The sequence below is a fragment of the Lynx canadensis genome, chromosome B4 (assembly GCF_007474595.2).
Source record: "Lynx canadensis isolate LIC74 chromosome B4, mLynCan4.pri.v2, whole genome shotgun sequence".
In the NCBI taxonomy this organism is placed as follows: Eukaryota; Metazoa; Chordata; class Mammalia; order Carnivora; family Felidae; genus Lynx; species Lynx canadensis.
Genome location: NC_044309.1, coordinates 24,471,825 through 24,489,783, shown reverse-complemented (window position 1 = coordinate 24,489,783; position 17,959 = coordinate 24,471,825). Strand labels below are relative to the sequence as shown.

Sequence of the window (17,959 nt, the reverse complement as noted above, 5' to 3'; positions counted from 1 at the left end):
AGTAAGGTAAAGAGAGTGGAGCTGCAGGAAGAGTTGAGCTTTTGTATAATTTAAAATACATTTAAGAATATTAAGAAATAGAGGCACCTGGGTGGCTCAGTTGGTTAAGTGACTGACTTGGTTTCAGCCGGGGTCATGATCTCATGGTTTATGAGTTTGGGCCCTACATCCAGCTCCGCAGTGTGACAGTATGGAGTCTGCTTGGGATTCTCTCTTTCACTCTCTCTCTGCTGCCCCCCCCCCCACCTTGCACACTCACATGCTCTCTTTCATTCAAAATAAATAAACATTAAAAAAAAAAAAAGATAAGCCCCTCTTTGGGCTCTGCACTGACAGCACAGAGTCTGCTTGGGATTCTTTCTCTCTCTCTCTCTCTCTCTCTCTCTCTCTGCCCCTCCTCCCCTGGTTCATGCACATGCACTCTCTTTCATCGAAATAAATAAACATTAAAAAAAAAAATAGAAACTAGGGGCACCTGGGTGGCTTAGTTAGTTTCGTGTCTGACTTTGGCTCAGGACATGATCTAACAATTTGCAAGTTCGAGCCCCACATTGGGCTCTCCGCTGTCAGTGCAGAGTCTGCTTTGGATCCTCTGTTCCCCATTCTCTCTGCCCCTGCCTTGCTTGCCTACTCTCTCTCTCAAAAATAAACAAACATTTAAAAAGTTAAAAAAAAAAAGTAGAAACTTAATTTGTTTAAAGATGAGTTTAAGGGGGGGATGCACCCGGGTGGCTCAGTCGGTTAAATGTCTGACTTGGGCTCAGGTCATGATTTCACAGTTTGTGAGTTTCAGCCCCACATTGGGCTCTGTGCTGACGGCTCAGAGCCTGGAGCCTGCTTTGGATTTGGATTCTGTGTCTCTCCTCCTCGTCTGTCTCTCTGCCCCTCCCCCACTTGTGCATGCTCCCTCTTTCTCTCTCTCTCAAAAATAAACTAACTTAAAAAAAAAAGATGAGTTTAAGGTTAAGAATGCTTTAATCTTTATATTTTTATGAAATATGGGAATTGAGATTGGTAAATATAATAATTATATTTAATATATGAAAAGGTTCACTTTGTTCTGATAATTTAAGAATGTTAATTTTAAATAAAGATTTCATTGTCCTTCCTTTTTTCTTCCTGTAGAGCTGCTCAGATTCTTGAGGGGTATCCAGTTCTTTATTATACAAGGTTTGTCCTTTTGAATACAGATACTAAAGCATCCTGGTTGGTTTGGGGACAATTCTTAAAATAGTGAGTTGAATTGAAATAACATTTCTCTTTCAGATTTAGAGAATTGTTCAAAGCCAAATTGGGATTACTTGGGGAAACAAAGGGTGATGATGATTTAATTGCATTTCTCTTACATGTGAGTTTGTCATTTTATATCTTTTTTTCCTTGTATTTGAATTACTATTCTTGAAGAATTGAGATTGATAAATACAATCATTTTCATTAGCTCATGGAAAAGACAGCAGCTGATTTTACAATGACATTTCGGCAGCTCAGCGAGATAACTCAAAGCCAGTTACAGGAGCTCAACATTCCCCAGGTAGTAATTTGCGACATTTGTTTTTCTATTAATTCAGTATTCTTTAACAGATTTATTGAGGTATAATTTACATACCATGAAATTCCACTGGCCTGAAGCATATAATTCAATGATTTTTAAAAAATTTATAGATCTATGCAGTTATCACAATTCTAGAACAATTCCATCACCCTAAAAGAGATCCTTCCTGCCCATTTGCAGTTAATCCCTGTTTCCACTCCTAGCCCCCAACCACCTACTAATTAATTTTGTGTCTCACGGTTTTCATTTTCTAGACATTTCCTATAGGTGGACTCATACAGTGTGTAGTCTTTTGCTTCTCCATTAGCCTAGTTCTGAGGTTCAGCCATGGTGTTATCTGTATCGGTAATTCTTTCCTCCTTGTTACTGAGCGGTGCTCTGCTGTATGGATATACCACCTTGGCTGATGCATTTACCAGTTGATGGACATTTGGGTTATTTCCACTTTTTGGTTACTGTGAGTAAATACTGATCTGAACATTCATGTACAAGTTTTGGTGTGAGCATATGTTTTCATTTCTCTTGGATAGATACTAGGAGTGGAATTGCTGGATTGTTTAGTAAAACATATGTTTGATTCCTTAAGAAACTGTCAAACGGTCTCTAAAGTGGCAGGGGCTTAACTTAGTTTTAAAAATATGTGTTGCCTTTTTATTTCAACACAAACACATTGCATTTATGAAATATTATGGGTACTACCAGAAGATTCTTACTTACAGATTTTTAGATACCTAGATCTATTTCTAAGGTCTATTAAAAAACAAAATTCAGCTGTATAAATTTGAAGATCCAATGGGTTTTATCCAACAATTCATGAATGGGGCAGCATCCCACCTAGCAAACAGAAAGGAGCTCTGAGGAGCTGTACAAAATGGGGGACTTTTATAGGCAGAAGGGGACAGGGACAAGGAAAGAGCAGATTATGTCATCTTTTGGGGGAAGGATGGTAGGGGTCTATCAGGTGGATTACCTCACTGCTGCTGACCCGGGAGTTCCAGCTGACCAATTAAGATTACCTTCCTGGGGGAGGTTGAAACTGCAATTAGGTTAGGTATTAAGTTTTGGTTTGGTGATGTGGGCTTAGCACAAGTGACTCCATTTTGGGCCTGTTTCTTTTTTGAACAGGTTTAAGTATTTTATATTGTAGTCACTGTTTATTATTGTTTTTGAGATTAAAATTCAGCCTTATTTTTTGAAATTTCAATCTCTTCATTATATTACATGACATTCTGTGCCTAGTTAATGTTATCTTTTTATAGCCTCACAATGCATTTATTTATTCAAGAAGCACTTATTGAGAACCCAGTATTATTAAGAACTTACTCTGGGGGGGCGCCTGGGTGGCGCAGTCGGTTAAGCGTCCGACTTCAGCCAGGTCACGATCTCGCGGTCCATGAGTTCGAGCCCCGCGTCAGGCTCTGGGCTGATGGCTCAGAGCCTGGAGCCTGTTTCCGATTCTGTGTCTCCCTCTCTCTCTGCACCTCCCCCGTTCATGCTCTGTCTCTCTCTGTCCCAAAAATAAACGTTGAAAAAAAAAAAATTAAAAATATTAAAAAAAAAAAAAAAAAAAAAAACTTACTCTGGGACAGACATTATAGTAAATGCTTTACAAAGTAATGAAAAATTAATAATAATAACACTAATAGCTAACATTTATTGAGTGCTTATTATGTTTCAGGCACTATTCTAAGCATTTTATATGTATAATCTGTGCCATGACATATGGGCAGGTACCACTGTTATTTCTATTTTACTGGTAAAGAAACTGAGGCATGGAGAGGCTATGTAGTGCCAGCTCACACAATTAGTAAGTGGCTGGCTGGGTTCAAACACTGGCAGCTTTCTCCAGAGCCTTTGTTCTTAACCTCTGGACTATCTGCATCTTTTTCCCATGAGCCCTTCACAGTAAGTAGCTCAATATAGTAATAAAAGTAAATTATTGTTAGCTTTCAGTTTATTATCTGTCGATAGGTAAATATCAGGATCTGATTCTCGTGTTTACCCATGCCAGATGAAGCCCCTTCATGCTATGGAGCTCTTAGCCCGTAGTTGTAGGGCTAGAATTTCGTGTTAGAGAATGCTTGGAGTAGTGAGGAACCCCTCTTTGGGCCTCCTCAATTTGCCCCGCAAATTAAGTTTTTAAAAGTAAATTACACATTATTTAAAGGAAAGCTTTTGGTAATATCAGTATTCATGTGTAATCTCTATAAGAACTTTGTTTTTTATGTATCTTAAATCATGCCATTATATGGCTTTCCATGAATTAGGACTCTAGAGTTGAATGTTATATAAAGAGAAGGAAGGGCCACCTGGGTGGCTCAGTCGGTTAAGTGTCTGACTCTTGATTTCTACTCAGGTCACCATCTCACGGTTTGTGAGTTCAAGCCCCACGTCAGGTTCTGTGCTGATAGCATGGAGCCTGTTTGGGATTCTCTCTCCCTCTCTCTGTGCCCCTCCCCTGCTCACATGTATTTTCCTCTAAAAATAAATAAACATTAAAAAACAAGAAAAAGAAAATATTATTCTTTTTATAGTACCACTTCTACTTGAAATAGCATGTCTTAAAAAATCTGGGTAAGTTATTATTAAGGAATATAATTTGAAGTAATATGAAGTTAAAATAAACTGAACCAATATTAATATACTAAGCAGCCTATTATTGTATTTTCATTTAGCAATTCTGGGCACTGAATATGATTTCCAAGCACAAGCTCTTTCCAGCCTGGGTATCCCAGTACCTGCTGAGACTGAAGAGGTAAGGCAATCTAACCATTTCCGAAAAAGGATGCAATGTTGTATTACTTTACCAGAGTCAAGCCATCAAGCCTCTCTTTCTTTAATTCTCCAACATTTCCTTCTACTGCTGAGTACTTTGCATCTGCCTAGGCGTCCACAGCAACACCTCACCCATGCAGAGAGCACCTGTCTGCTCACCCCAACTCTGATAACACTGTTCCCCAAGTTCCTTGGGAGCCCATGCCCTGAAGCTCTGGAGAAGAGCTTCTCAGGTTTCTATCCATGCCTGTTAGTTGTCACATCTTCTACACTTGTGACAAGTTACTTGTTTCATAAATCACAGTGAATTACTTGGGAGTAAAGACATTGTAGGTAGTGGCCCCTGAACTGAGAGACGGGAAAACCACAGGAAGAAATAGCTTTTCCCAGTTTAATGGTCCCTGAAGGCTGTTTATAAAGACAACCATGATTAATCAAGAAAAAGCTAAATTATTTTCAGAAAACCATGTTTAAGATAAGGAAAAGTATCAGAAAATTTAGATTTTTAGACAAAACTATTTTTTAATTGGTAAAAATAAAAGACTTGGAATTACCTAAAATAATTAAACAAGGTAGTATTTTGTATATTATTTAATCAAACTCAGTATTTTCTTTTTTTTTTTTTTATATGTGAAATTTATTGACAAATTGGTTTCCATACAACACCCAGTGCTCATCCCAAAAGGTGCCCTCCTCAATACCCATCACCCACCCTCCCCTCCCTCCCACCCCCCATCAACCCTCAGTTTGTTCTCAGTTTTTAACAGTCTCTTATGCTTTGGCTCTCTCCCACTCTAACGTCCTTTTTTTTTTTTTTTTTTTTTCCTTCCCCTCCCCCATGGGTTCCTGATAAGTTTCTCAGGATCCACATAAGAGTGAAACCATATGGTATCTGTCTTTCTCTGTATGGCTTATTTCACTTAGCATCACACTCTCCAGTTCCATCCACGTTGCTACAAAAGGCCATATTTCATTTTTTCTCATTGCCATGTAGTATTCCATTGTGTATATAAACCACAATTTCTTTATCCATTCATCAGTTGATGGACATTTAGGCTCTTTCCATAATTTGGCTATTGTTGAGAGTGCTGCTATGAACATTGGGGTACAAGTGCCCCTATGCATCAGTACTCCTGTATCCCTTGGGTAAATTCCTAGCAGTGCTATTGCTGGGTCATAGGGTAGGTCTATTTTTAATTTTCTGAGGAACCTCCACACTGCTTTCCAGAGCGGCTGCACCAATTTGCATTCCCACCAACAGTGCAAGAGGGTTCCCGTTTCTCCACATCCTCTCCAGCATCTATAGTCTCCTGATTTGTTCATTTTGGCCACTCTGACTGGCGTGAGGTGATACCTGAGTGTGGTTTTGATTTGTATTTCCCTGATAAGGAGCGACGCTGAACATCTTTTCATGTGCCTGTTGGCCATCTGGATGTCTTCTTTAGAGAAGTGTCTATTCATGTTTTCTGCCCATTTCTTCACTGGGTTATTTGTTTCTCGGGCGTGGAGTTTGGTGAGCTCTTTATAGATTTTAGATACTAGCCCTTTGTCCGATATGTCATTTGCAAATATCTTTTCCCATTCCGTTGGTTGCCTTTTAGTTTTGTTGGTTGTTTCCTTTGCTGTGCAGAAGCTTTTTATCTTCATAAGGTCCCAGTAATTCACTTTTGCTTTTAATTCCCTTGCCTTTGGGGATGTGTCGCAAACTCAGTATTTTCTATCTTCCTTTCAGACACTGATGCAATGTGATTTTTAAATGTTTTTTTCCCAATATTTGTCTTGTGAAATAATTCCCACCCTTTTGAAAAAAAGCTATGATGTAAGGAGACAGTGGTTAATTTTGTCCTTTGTTTTATTCATTGTTAGTAACATGAACGATTCAGATTCTGAAAGAAGAAAAAGAATGACAAGTAAGTAAGCCTTTTGATTTTTCCAATTTTAAGGATTATCACATAAAAGCAACATTCTTTTGAAAGCTGGAAGTAATTACTTGAGGAACTGAGGGGTTGTTTTTGGTTTTGGTGTTGGTATTTTTGGCTTGTTGTTAACTAGGATAATTTTACTTGAGTGTATTTTAGTTGAGTTGAAGTGTCATCTATGAGCTTGCCTAATGACATTTCACACAGTATAATAGTTCTGCTTTTAATAAGTTTGCATACAGATGTTAAAATCATATAGTCCTTTTTAAAATTTTATTTGAGAGAGGCATATCATGCATGTGCTAGCATGGGAAGGGCAGAAGAGGGAGAGAGAGACACACACACAGACACAGACAGACAGACAGAGATTCCCAAGCAGGCTCCATGCCCACAGTGCAGAGCCCAATGCAGAGCTCAATCCCAAGACCATGAGACCATGACCTGAGTCAAAATCAAGCGTTGGACGCTCAACCGACTGGGCCACCCAAGCGTTCCTAAAATAATATAGTCTTTTTTTTAAAATGTTTATTTATTTTTTTTTGAGAGAGAGACAGAGTGTGAGCAGGGTAGGGGCAGAGAGAGAGGGAGTCACAGAATCTGAAGCAGGTTCTAGGCTCTGAGCTGTCAGCACAGAGCCCAAAGCAAGGCTTGAACTCACAGACCTAGAGATCATGACCTGAGCTGAAGTTGGACGCTTAAGTGACTGAGCCATCTAGGTGCCCCAATAAGATATAGTCTTAAAAGATGGGGAGAGACAAGGTAGTTTGGGTTATGATGAAAGAAGGTGAGTTTGGGGATCTGGCAGATGAATCTCCTCTTGTGACTTTTTAGCTGTATGATCTGAAAGATACTTAACTCTCTGAGTTTAAAAGTCCTTAGTTGTTGTATAATGGGGATATTTTGCAGGGATGTACTATTGGAGCATAATAATATATGTAAGGTATCTAGTCACAGTGCCGGGGCCATAATACACATCCAGTAAATGATAGCTCTGAAAATAAATCATCTCTAATACTGATTTCAGTTTACCATGTGACTTCACGGTTGGTTTGGTGAAGAAAACAATGGAAGTTAGTTATTTTTGCGGTATGGAGTCTAACAAGATCAAAGAAGTTAAGCTGAGTGCCTGAGCACTCCTGCCTCACTTAGGACTTGTATAGAGAGCTAGTGTGTGTCATCAGGGTGGCCGATACATGTGAATGAAATAATGATGATGCTCACATTCCATGTGAGGTTAGGGAATGAGATTGCTTCTTGAACTCAAGACCTTATTGTAGAAATAAAACCAAGTTTAGTTTTTACAGAGAAGTGAGTGATCTATTTGAGGCCCAGCATGGATTTAGTTTCCACTTCTGTCCACTGCTGCATTTGTACAGAATTTATAAGCCAGCTCAGAATATGGACAGTCAGCAGTCAAGAGAAAGAAGAAATTGAAAGAATAACATGTGGTGGAAGTCTTTAGTATTTGGATTTGTTTGGTTATGACAGGATGGATGAGATGATAAAATGAAAGAAATTTCAGTGAAGTCAAGGCTGCAGCTTTTTTTTTTTTTTTTTAATTTTTTTTTTCAACGTTTATTTATTTTTGGGACAGAGAGAGACAGAGCATGAACGGGGGAGGGGCAGAGAGAGAGGGAGACACAGAATCGGAAACAGGCTCCAGGCTCTGAGCCATCAGCCCAGAGCCTGACGCGGGGCTCGAACTCACGGACCACGAGATCGTGACCTGGCTGAAGTCGGACGCTTAACCGACTGCGCCACCCAGGCGCCCCAAGGCTGCAGCTTTGAGTTATGTTAGAGAAACAGTAAGTGCTGAACAGTGGGCTCTCAAGGAAGGGAAAAAGATAAATTTTCACAAAGAGCAAAGGCATGATAAAAGTTCATAATGATAGCTCAGTTATGTTTTTAAAGGCACACTTCCATATGTTATTATTATATGTTTAACTGATATGAAAATGCAAATATATAAGAAATTGATTGCACAAATTCATGCAACAATGTGTATCAGGGATGTGGAATTAAAGAATTGTATAGGTGTGAAGAAATAAAACATCTAAGAAGAGTGTCCTGTGTAGTGAAGTCCAATTCTTCATTTCCCTTAGGGAGTCTTCATTCCTACGTATGGTCTTGACCTGAATTTATTTTCCTCAGAGAGATAGCATGGCACGGGCTCCAGAGGTGGGCCTGCTGTGCCCGAGCTCTGGTTTGGCCATTTATTTCCTACATGTTATTAAGCAAGTCATTTGATTCCTTCATCCCTCCTTTTCTCTTTCTGGTGTGTATATATACTTTTTAGGGACCTTACTGAGGTATCATTTACATAAAATTCACTCATTTTAAGTGTACCGTGATTTTTTTAGATTAAATTTAAAAAATTGTGCAACTCTACCAGGTATTTATCCAAGGGATTCAGGTATGCTGTTTCAAAGGGGCACATGCACCCCAATGTTTATAGCAGCACTATCGACAATAGCCAAAGTATGGAAAGAGCCCAAATGTCCATCAACAGATGAGTGGATAAAGAAGATGTGGTATATATATGTACAATGGAGTATTATTTGGCAATCAAAAAGAGTGAAATCTTGTCATTTGCAACAATGTGGATGGAACTAGAGGGTATTATGCTAAGTGAAATTAGTCAGTTGGAGAAAGACAAATATCATGAGTTCACTCATATGAGGACTTTAAGATACAAAACAGATGAACATAAGGGAAGGGACGGAAAAATAATATAAAAACAGGGAGGGGGACGGGACACCTGTGTGGTTGAGTCAGTTAAGCATCCGACTTGAGCTCAGGTCGTGATCTCACGGTTTGTGGGTTCAAGCCCCACGTCAGGCTCTGTGCTGACAGCTCAGAGCCTGAAGCCTACTTTGGATTCTAATGTCTCCCTCTCTCTGCCCCTCCCCTTCTCACACTCTGTATGTCTCTCTCTCAAAAATCAACATTAAAAAAAAATTAAAAAGAAAACAGGCAGGGGGACAAAACATAAGAGACTCTTAAATATAAAGAACAAACAGAGGGCTGCTGGAGGGGTTGTGGGAAGGGGGATGGGCTAAATGGGTAAGGAGCATTAAGGAATCTACTCCTGAAATCATTGTTGCACCATATGCTAACTAACTTGGATGTAAGTTAAAAAATAAATAAATTATTAATTAAAAAAATTGTGCAACCGTGACCATCCAGTTTTAAAACATTTCTATCTAGTTGACCCCTCTTTTGTTTTCTCACCTATAAAGTGCATTTACATCATAGGGTGTTGCACAAATTCAGGGAGATAGTAGTTGGCACATAATAAGTACTCGATAAGCATCAGCTATAATACTAGTATAGAGTACATTAAGTATCTTCGTCACAGGGTTGTTGGGAAGACTGGGATGACTTAATGTTTTCTAGAAACCAAAAGACTAAAAATATATTGCTGTTATATATTGTTTCAAAACATTAAAAAAATTAATAGTAGATTAGGGGAAGGTTTGCTTTAAAATTTTTTTGTAGATGCTCCAAATTGCAAGCAATGGGAACATCAAAGATGAGTGTTTTATTTATTTAAAAAATTAAAAAAAATTTTTAATGTGTATTTTTGGGAGAGAGAGAGAGAGAGAGAGAGAGAGCGAGTGAGCAGGGGAGGGGCAGAGAGAAAGGGAGACACAGAATCGGAAGCAAGCTCCAGGCTCTGAGCTGTCAGCATAGAGCCTGATGCAGGGCTTGAACTCATGAACCATGATATCATGACCTGAGGTGAAGTCGGACGCTTAACCAACTGAGCCACCCAGGTGTCCCTAAAGAATAGTGTTTTAAAGGTCTTAGAATTTTTTTTTTTAATTCTGCAAGATTTATTATTTTTAAACCTCCAAATAACTCTATGATCCTAAGCCACCAGAGGACGTTGATCTCTTCTCTTTTATGTCACACTGTGCCCACACAGCCCAGCTCATATTAAAACTTTAATAAATGCTTTTGATGACTGTCCTTACTATGCATCTAGGCAAGCCATTATAGCTCCAGCATTATATAAGTGGGTTTCTGAAATAAAACTAACTTGGTTGTAATTCTGAAAATGCATCAGTGTAATTCTGCTTTCTTTGTGCCTAGTAGTGAATTTGTGGCACAGGCTCAGAAGAATCTTTATTTGTCCTTAGAACACAGCTATTGTAGAGCTCAAGGCCAACTATGTTGAAATCCTGGGTTTGAGCCTCATTATAAAATATAACTGTAGGCCTAGTCCACAGGTATAAATGTAAATTGTGGCCTCAAGTAAATATTTTAGACCTGACCTTTTGTAGATACTAGGATAAAGAAAAAATTCCTTCTTCATTCTTCTTCCTGGACATTAAAAAAAACAGAGATGGGGTGCCTGGGTGGCTCAGTCAGTTGAGCATCCAACTCTTGATTTTGGCTCAGGTCATGATCCTGGGGTTGTGGGACTGAGCCTTGTGTCAGGCTCTGCACTGAGTGTGGAGCCTGCTTAAGATTCTCTCTCTCTATTTTTCTCTCTGCCCCTCTTCCCTGCATGCACATACTTTGTCTCTCTCTCTCAAAAAAAAAGAAAGAATGGAAGATGCTATATTTGAAATAATTTGTCTTTTAACTTATGTTAATAACTAACAATTATGAGGATAAGATTTATTTTTATTTTTATTGAACTAGATAAATGATAGAGTTGCCATTTTCCTGTTTCATTGCCAGCCTGTTAGAGATTGGTTGAGCTTAATAATTTGAAGTGCTCAGTGTTTTATGGACGTTGAGTCTTTCTGATATACTGATCTTTTCCAATTGAGGGTAGCAATGGCATGCTTTCTTTGTATTATGATGTACTCAGTAAAACATAGCCTTAACTCTCTTGACAGCTAAATTTACCTTTTCAGAAAGATATACTAAGTCCCTCTTATATTCCCTTTTTTTGCACCATCTCATTGTTTAAAGATGAGACTTCAAACATGAATTTGAGTCCTGCCCTTACGTAGTCAACACTCTAGTGGATCAGGGATTATCACATTATATGTAACTCTGGCTGGGCTTGTGTGTGGACATAATCCTCATTAACCCACTGCTTAACATTTTATTGCCAAAAGAAAGAACCTACCAACAGAAAGTTCCCAACTAGATAAAAATGTACAGAATTAGATAACTCCTCAAATAATCTTATAAACGTCTATAATTATCTGATTTTCAAGTAGTTTACATATTTGTAACTTGGTCCAAAGCACTTCTGCTTGTAGCTGAAATTCCCAGTATGTTTTAATAGTATTTTACTGTCAGGTTTCTATGACATGTGTGTCAAATTTGCCAAACTTAAAATTTTTTTAAATGTTTATTTATTTTTGAGAGACAGAGACAGAATGCGAGTGGGTTAGGGGCAGAGAGAGAGGGAGACACAGAATCCGAAGCAGGCTCCAGGGTCTGAGCTGTCGCACAGAGCCTGATGTGGGGCTTGAACTCACGAGCTGTGAGATCATGACCTGAGCTGAAGTTGGCCGCTCAACCGACTAAGCCACCCACGCACCCCAGATTTGTCAAGCTTTTAATTGGAAGCTTCCTCTCTCCCTCTGCCTAAGCTAAGCACTTCCACAACATCCCTTGCACATTAGTTTTCTTTTTGTTTAAAGACTGTACATATTTTTGTGTACACGTTTTTATTTTAAAGGAGTTCTGTATGAATTCTTTAAAACTGAAAAATACCTGGGTGGCTCAGTTGGTTAAGTGGCCAACATCGGTTCAGGTCATGATCTCATGGTTCAGGAGTCCGAGCCCTGCGTTGGGCTCTGTGCTGACAGCTCAGAGCCTGGAGCCTGTCTCAGATTCTGTGTCTCCCTCTCTCTCTGCCCTTCCCTCCCCTGCTCACTCTCTCTCTCTCTCTCTCTCTCTCTCTCTCTCTCTCTGTTGCTTGCAAAAATAAAACATTAAAATTGAGAAATGCAGAAAGACTAAAAACAGATCCCCTGTATTTGTAAACATAGTTACTATTTACTTTTTGATGTATTTACTTCTAGTCTTTTTCATGTGTATTGATTAGGAGAAATATGTGATGGTAATCATACTATGGTATAATTTTATATATATATATATATATATATATATATATATATATATATATTTTTTTTTTTTTTTTTTTTTTTTTTTTACCAAGAATAAATAAGGCATTTTTCCTTACTACTTCATTCTTTATAATGTAACATTTTTAATGGCTGGATAATATTTCTTAGGAAGGGCATACAGTGTTTTACTTAACCATTCCCCTAATATTAAGTATTTAAATTGTTTCTGGTTTTCTTTAATGTAAATAATACTTTTTAAGTTCTAATTTGTTTTCATAGACTACATTCCTAGAGAATTGCTGGGTCACAAGGCACTTATATTATTAGATTATCTGTCATATCATGGCAGATCTTTAAAACCAAGTTGAAAGGGAATTTGTATGTTTCCACCATTCAAGTAGTTTGGAAAACTGTTGAGAATCACAAAATTGTAATTTCTGGAGTCTGCTCGGAATTTCTGTTGTGCCAGTGGGGATAAGCATCCTCCCTCTCCACTCAGTTGATAAATTGTTTTGGAAAAAGCTCATCTCCAATAAAGACATAGTTTCTGGAATTTTTTAAATGTGCCATTATACTACCTTCAATATGAAAAAATGTGTGGTTACTATCAAAAATGTAAATTTATAAGGAATTTTGCCTTCCTGTAACCCTTCATCCTTGCTCTTGGCAGCATGAACATTAAGCAGTCCCACTAAGTCAGACCTTAATTCTGAGCTTGAGGATGTTAAAAGTAGCAACTTCTCCTCCCCCACCTCCACTCAGGCTGTGGGGCCTAATGCAGATGCATTCACTACTTTCTCCAGTCTTAGAAAATGCTTAGTGAGGGGCGCCTAAATCGGTTAAGTGTGTGACTCTTGGTTTTGGCTCAGGTCATGTTCTCAGGGTTGTAGGAAGCAGCCTGATCCTACAGAGCCTGATTGGGATGCTCTCTCTCTGTCCCTCTCTCTCTGTCCCTCCCCCACTCGCTCTCAAAATAAATAAACGTTAAAAAAAAAAATACTCAGTGAACTGAATATGGTGCAAAAATCTCAAAGTAATGATGAACCACTGAAGAGAAAAACCAAACCCAGTACTGCTCATAGCGCTCAAAAAAGTGTTTTCTGTACCATAAGATAATAGACACTGTACATTGTTTATAAACAATCAGAATTGACTGATGCTGATCTTTGCTTCTCATTTGTGCCTTCCAGCAAAGTTCTTAAAGCTTATCTAATTTTGGGGGAGATTTCATATTGCCTTTGCGGACTTAGTAATTGTTCCAAAACACACTTTTCCCTCTGAAGCTGTTAATCCTAGGTATGTGCTGAGGAACTGGATGGCAGAATCCGCAGTGCGAAAAGCAGAAAGGAATGATTTTTCAGAGGTATGGTGTGTGAGTCTCCTGGGTTTATATTTACTAATTTTAAGTGTATCATATTTTAAGCACACTTACTTTGTTTGCAGACACGTGAAACTAGACCACTGCCAGTACCAGCTTTTCCTTCTTGTTGCCTGGTCTCTCTTTATCAGTAAATCATTGTTTCATTTTTTAAAATAAAAAAATTTAAATTAAAAAAAATCCATTCTTTAATGGATTTAAAATTTTAAAGATTCATTTATATCATAAATCTATATTACTTAAACTTCTGAGGGTTTGATGCTGCTGCTTCTTGTTTATGTTTTGGAGTTTTGGATTTCAATCTGTGGAATCCAGTGAAGCCTGATTTAAGGGTGCATCTCCCCAAAGGGAATTACTTTTGCTTCTACTGGGTGTCCAACGCACTAGCAATGTGGGTCCACTTAAATTCATACTGACAACAGTGAAGATAAATGAACTGGGTCTATGTGCATCTGCATGGATGAATCCCACATGTAATGTTAAGCAAAACAAGCAAGGGGCAAAGGAATATATACCACATGCTTATTACCACTTAAATACAGTGCAAAACATGCAAAATTGTATGTCACTTAGGGATGCATGTGTGTATAACAAAAGTAACAAAATGAATAAAGATGATAAATATCATTTTTGGACTGTGGTTACTTGGAGGCAAGGAAGAAATTTGCATTAGGGAAGGAGACTCCTATTGGGCTCCAGTCATATTGGAAGTATTTGATTTCTAAAGCTGAGTGGAGGATATACAAGTGTTCATTGTATTGTTCTGCATACTTTCTTGTATGCTTCAAATACTTCACAATCAGTTATTTACAATGCAATGTACATAATTATTTTTTTTTTAGAAGAGGAACAGCCTTGGGGCGTCTGGGTGGTTCAGTCAGTTGAGCATCCGACTTCAGCTCAGGTTGTGATCTTGCAGCTCATGTGTTCGAACCCTGCATTGGGCTCTGTGCTGACAGCTCAGAGCCTGGAGCCTGCTTTGGATTCTATGTCTCCTTCTCTCTCTACCCCTCCCCTGCTTGCACTCTCTCTCTCTCTAAAAAATCAAATAAACATTTTAAAAAGTTAAAAAAAAGGGGGGGATGGCCTTGGTGTTCATGCTGTCACTCTGTGCTGCACTGGAGTAGGTGTTATGGATGCTCTTGCCTTCTTTCCCTTAGAATCATTCTCTCCACAGAGTGTGCATGGTCACTACCAACTGATCAGGGCTGGCCTGAGAAACTATTTTTGCTATTTCTAATTTGGAACTTGCATTAACTTTATATTTCAGTAGTTCAATTAGCTTGACAAATCTAGGTTTTCATTTTAGAAAATATTTTAAAATATCTTTTTTTCAATGTTTGTTTTTGAGAGAGAGAGAGCGCGAGCGGGGAAGGGGCAGAGAGAAAGGGAGACGCAGAATCTGAAGCAGGCTCCAGGCTCTGAGCCATCCGCACAGAGCCCCACTCAGCTCAGAAAGATGGACAACAGGGGGTGCCTGGGTGGCTCAGTTGGTTGAGGGGCCAACTCTTGATTTCAGCTCAGGTTATGATCTCACGATTCATGAGATGGAGCCCCATGTGGGGCTCTGCGTTGACAGCATGGAGCCTGCTTGGGATTCTCTCTCTCCCTCTCTTTCTCCCCCTCCCCCACTCATGTGCACACTCTCTCTCTACCTGTCTCAATATAAATAAATAAACATTAAAGAAAAAACTAAAAAAAACTAACTAAATAAAAAGATGACAGAAATGGCTTACCAGCAGGGCAGCATCGGCTCCTCATTTGCAGGAGTTCAGTCCATGCCAGTAGCCCGGCACGGCAGTGAAGCTCAGGTGTGCACAGACGAGGTCCACACTGGGAAGACGAAGGGATAGCCCTGGCTTAAAAGCTTCATGCTCCATAGAAACCAGTATCTCTTGTAACAACTGCATAGGCATAGTCTCCAGTGTCCCCATGAGCGGCCTGCCTTATACCGAGTCACCACACTAGAGAAAACCCAAAACACGCTGTCAGGTATTTACAGTTTTCCCATCCAGATGCTACTTGTCAGTCATAAGCAATGTTATATGGTGACATAGTTGTCATACCACCTCATCAAGTTACCAGGGGAACAGAGCCAGACAGTTAATTCAGGGTTAAATTCTCATGCAGGAAAGGAAAAAGATTTTGTTAAACCTTTATATGGGTAACCGTTTACACACACAACTTGTGTTTACCTGTTTGCATTAAACACACTTCTTGAGAATCTACTCTATGCAAGGTGCGGTGAAGAAGTATAAAAATGTATTCAGGGAGATTTTTAGCCAGCAAGTGAGAGTAGAATAGGCATAAATAAGACTAACTTTGGTAAAAGTGTATGTATAGAAAGAACCCTGGGGGAAGCTGAGAGGGGCTCTAAAAGCACCATATTGATGATGATTCTGTCTTCCTATTAAATATTAGTAATACAGTAATACCCTCTATTCGATCTCTTGGTACTTTCTTAGTATAGACAATCATGTACCTTTTTCTACCAATAGATCTAAGCATTCCTTTATTAACACCCAAGGAAATGATATGCACCAAAAATACCAAAGGAAATGCACCAAAAATATATTTTAACTGAAGTATGGTTGACATATAACATTATATTACTTTCAGGTGTACGACATGATGATTCAATATTTGTATATACTGTAAAATGATGACCACAGTAAGTCCAGCTAACATCCATCACCATACATAGTTACACATTTTTTTTTCTTGTGATGAAGTCTTTTCCAGTCTACTCTCTTAGCAACTGCTATACTGTATTATTGTTAACTTTAGTCACCATGCTATACATTACATCTCCACGACTTATTTATTTCATAACTGGATGAGAAGAAACATTTAAATCCTAGAATTATTGTTGAAAGAGGTGTGTTTTTTGATGCCTCAGTTTATTACCATGGGTCAAAGTGCAAATGAGGAAGTGGCATGAGTTGGAATCCATGCCCTTGCTTTGGAAAGACTGCAAACCACTGACATTATTTTCTTTTTGTAAATATTTTAGAAAATTATAATTCTCTTAATTCTGTGAAAGAATTGCTGAATTATCAGGATATATGTATGTATGTGTATATGTGTGTGTGTGTGTGTGTGTATATATATATATATATATATATATAGTCTTTTTGAGAGGGTACATATTTGTTCTCCTGTTTTAACACAAAACTAGTACTTAAAGGAACTTTCTGTGGAATGACAGAAATTTTAAGTAACAAGTATAGTTGAAATTTTAATACAACATACAGTGTTTAAACATTTTTAAAGAAATTTCAATTTAACCTTGTCATTCTGGGAATTTAGAAAATTGATAGGTCCTGAGGAAGAAAATGTGCATCTATGTGCTTCAATTGTTTGCCAGGTCCATCTTCTCCAGCGTGTTCTTCGGCATCCTTTCCAGAAGCATTCTGCAGCTGAAAAAGCAGGTTACTCCTCACCTACTCCTTCTTGGGCCAAGGACCTCAAAGTTAGCTGCTCATCTTGATTTAGGTTAAAGAAATGAAGGGATACTTTTGTCATTGAACTCAACATAGAATCATCCATTTGATAAATTCTTTAAAAAAATTTTTTTTAACGTTTTTATTTATTTTTGAAGGAGAGAGAGAGAGCATGAGCAGGGGAGGAGCAGAGAGGGAGGGAGACAGAATTGGAAGCAGGCTCTAAGCTTTCAGCACACAGCCTGATGCGGGACTCGAACTCACAAACTGTGAGATCATGACCTGAGCTGAGGTGGGATGCTTAACCGACTGAGCCACCTGGGTGCCCCACCATTTGATAAATTCTTAATGACCATCTACATTTTGATGACAGTCTCACATTTCATAAAAAGGATTATGTATGCAATTTATTTTTTTTTTTAACCAAATAAACTGGACCTATTCTTTGGAACATCTTTGTGATCATTTTTGTTCTAATCAATAACTGTAATGGAATAATAAAATATGGTAATCCATATGAGTTATGCTCAATAACTAAAAAATCTTATGACAATCTTTTAATGATTTTATGAGTATTCATCTAAAACATACTATGTACCCAGCATTGTGGGGCACATCAGATAAGTAACATAGTTTAACTGCTCTCCTAGAGCTTTTTCATATATGATGGTAATTTTCAAACATTAACCAAAGTAAAGAGAATAGTTTAATGAATCTGATTCACCAACCAGCTTCTTAATTAGGCATCAATGCCTGATCAATGTTATTTCGTCTTCATCTCTACACATTTCCCTTCATTCCTAGTTATTGCTTTTAATTGAGGTATAATTTTTATATCCCCATGTATTTTTAAT

General features: G+C 38.3%; 1 protein-coding gene across 2 annotated transcripts in view; it reads left to right on the top strand.

The window, feature by feature from the left end:
- Positions 1-17,282, top strand: part of LOC115517976 (protein adenylyltransferase SelO-like) — a 37,108-nt gene extending 19,826 nt beyond the window's left edge. Inside the window, exons 13-19 of one of the 2 annotated variants that reach the window (XM_030321131.2) lie at positions 1,126-1,170; positions 1,267-1,348; positions 1,439-1,531; positions 4,228-4,307; positions 6,194-6,237; positions 13,568-13,647; positions 17,030-17,282. In XM_030321131.2, the coding sequence (XP_030176991.1) occupies positions 1,126-1,170; positions 1,267-1,348; positions 1,439-1,531; positions 4,228-4,307; positions 6,194-6,237; positions 13,568-13,647; positions 17,030-17,152 (547 nt within the window). In that variant the 3' untranslated portion in view covers positions 17,153-17,282. Of the gene's footprint in view, positions 1-1,125; positions 1,171-1,266; positions 1,349-1,438; positions 1,532-4,227; positions 4,308-6,193; positions 6,238-13,567; positions 13,648-13,727; positions 13,804-17,029 lie in introns of those variants that run through there. The other variant, XM_030321132.1, reaches the window with a different exon arrangement.
- Positions 17,283-17,959: the final 677 nt, after the last annotated feature.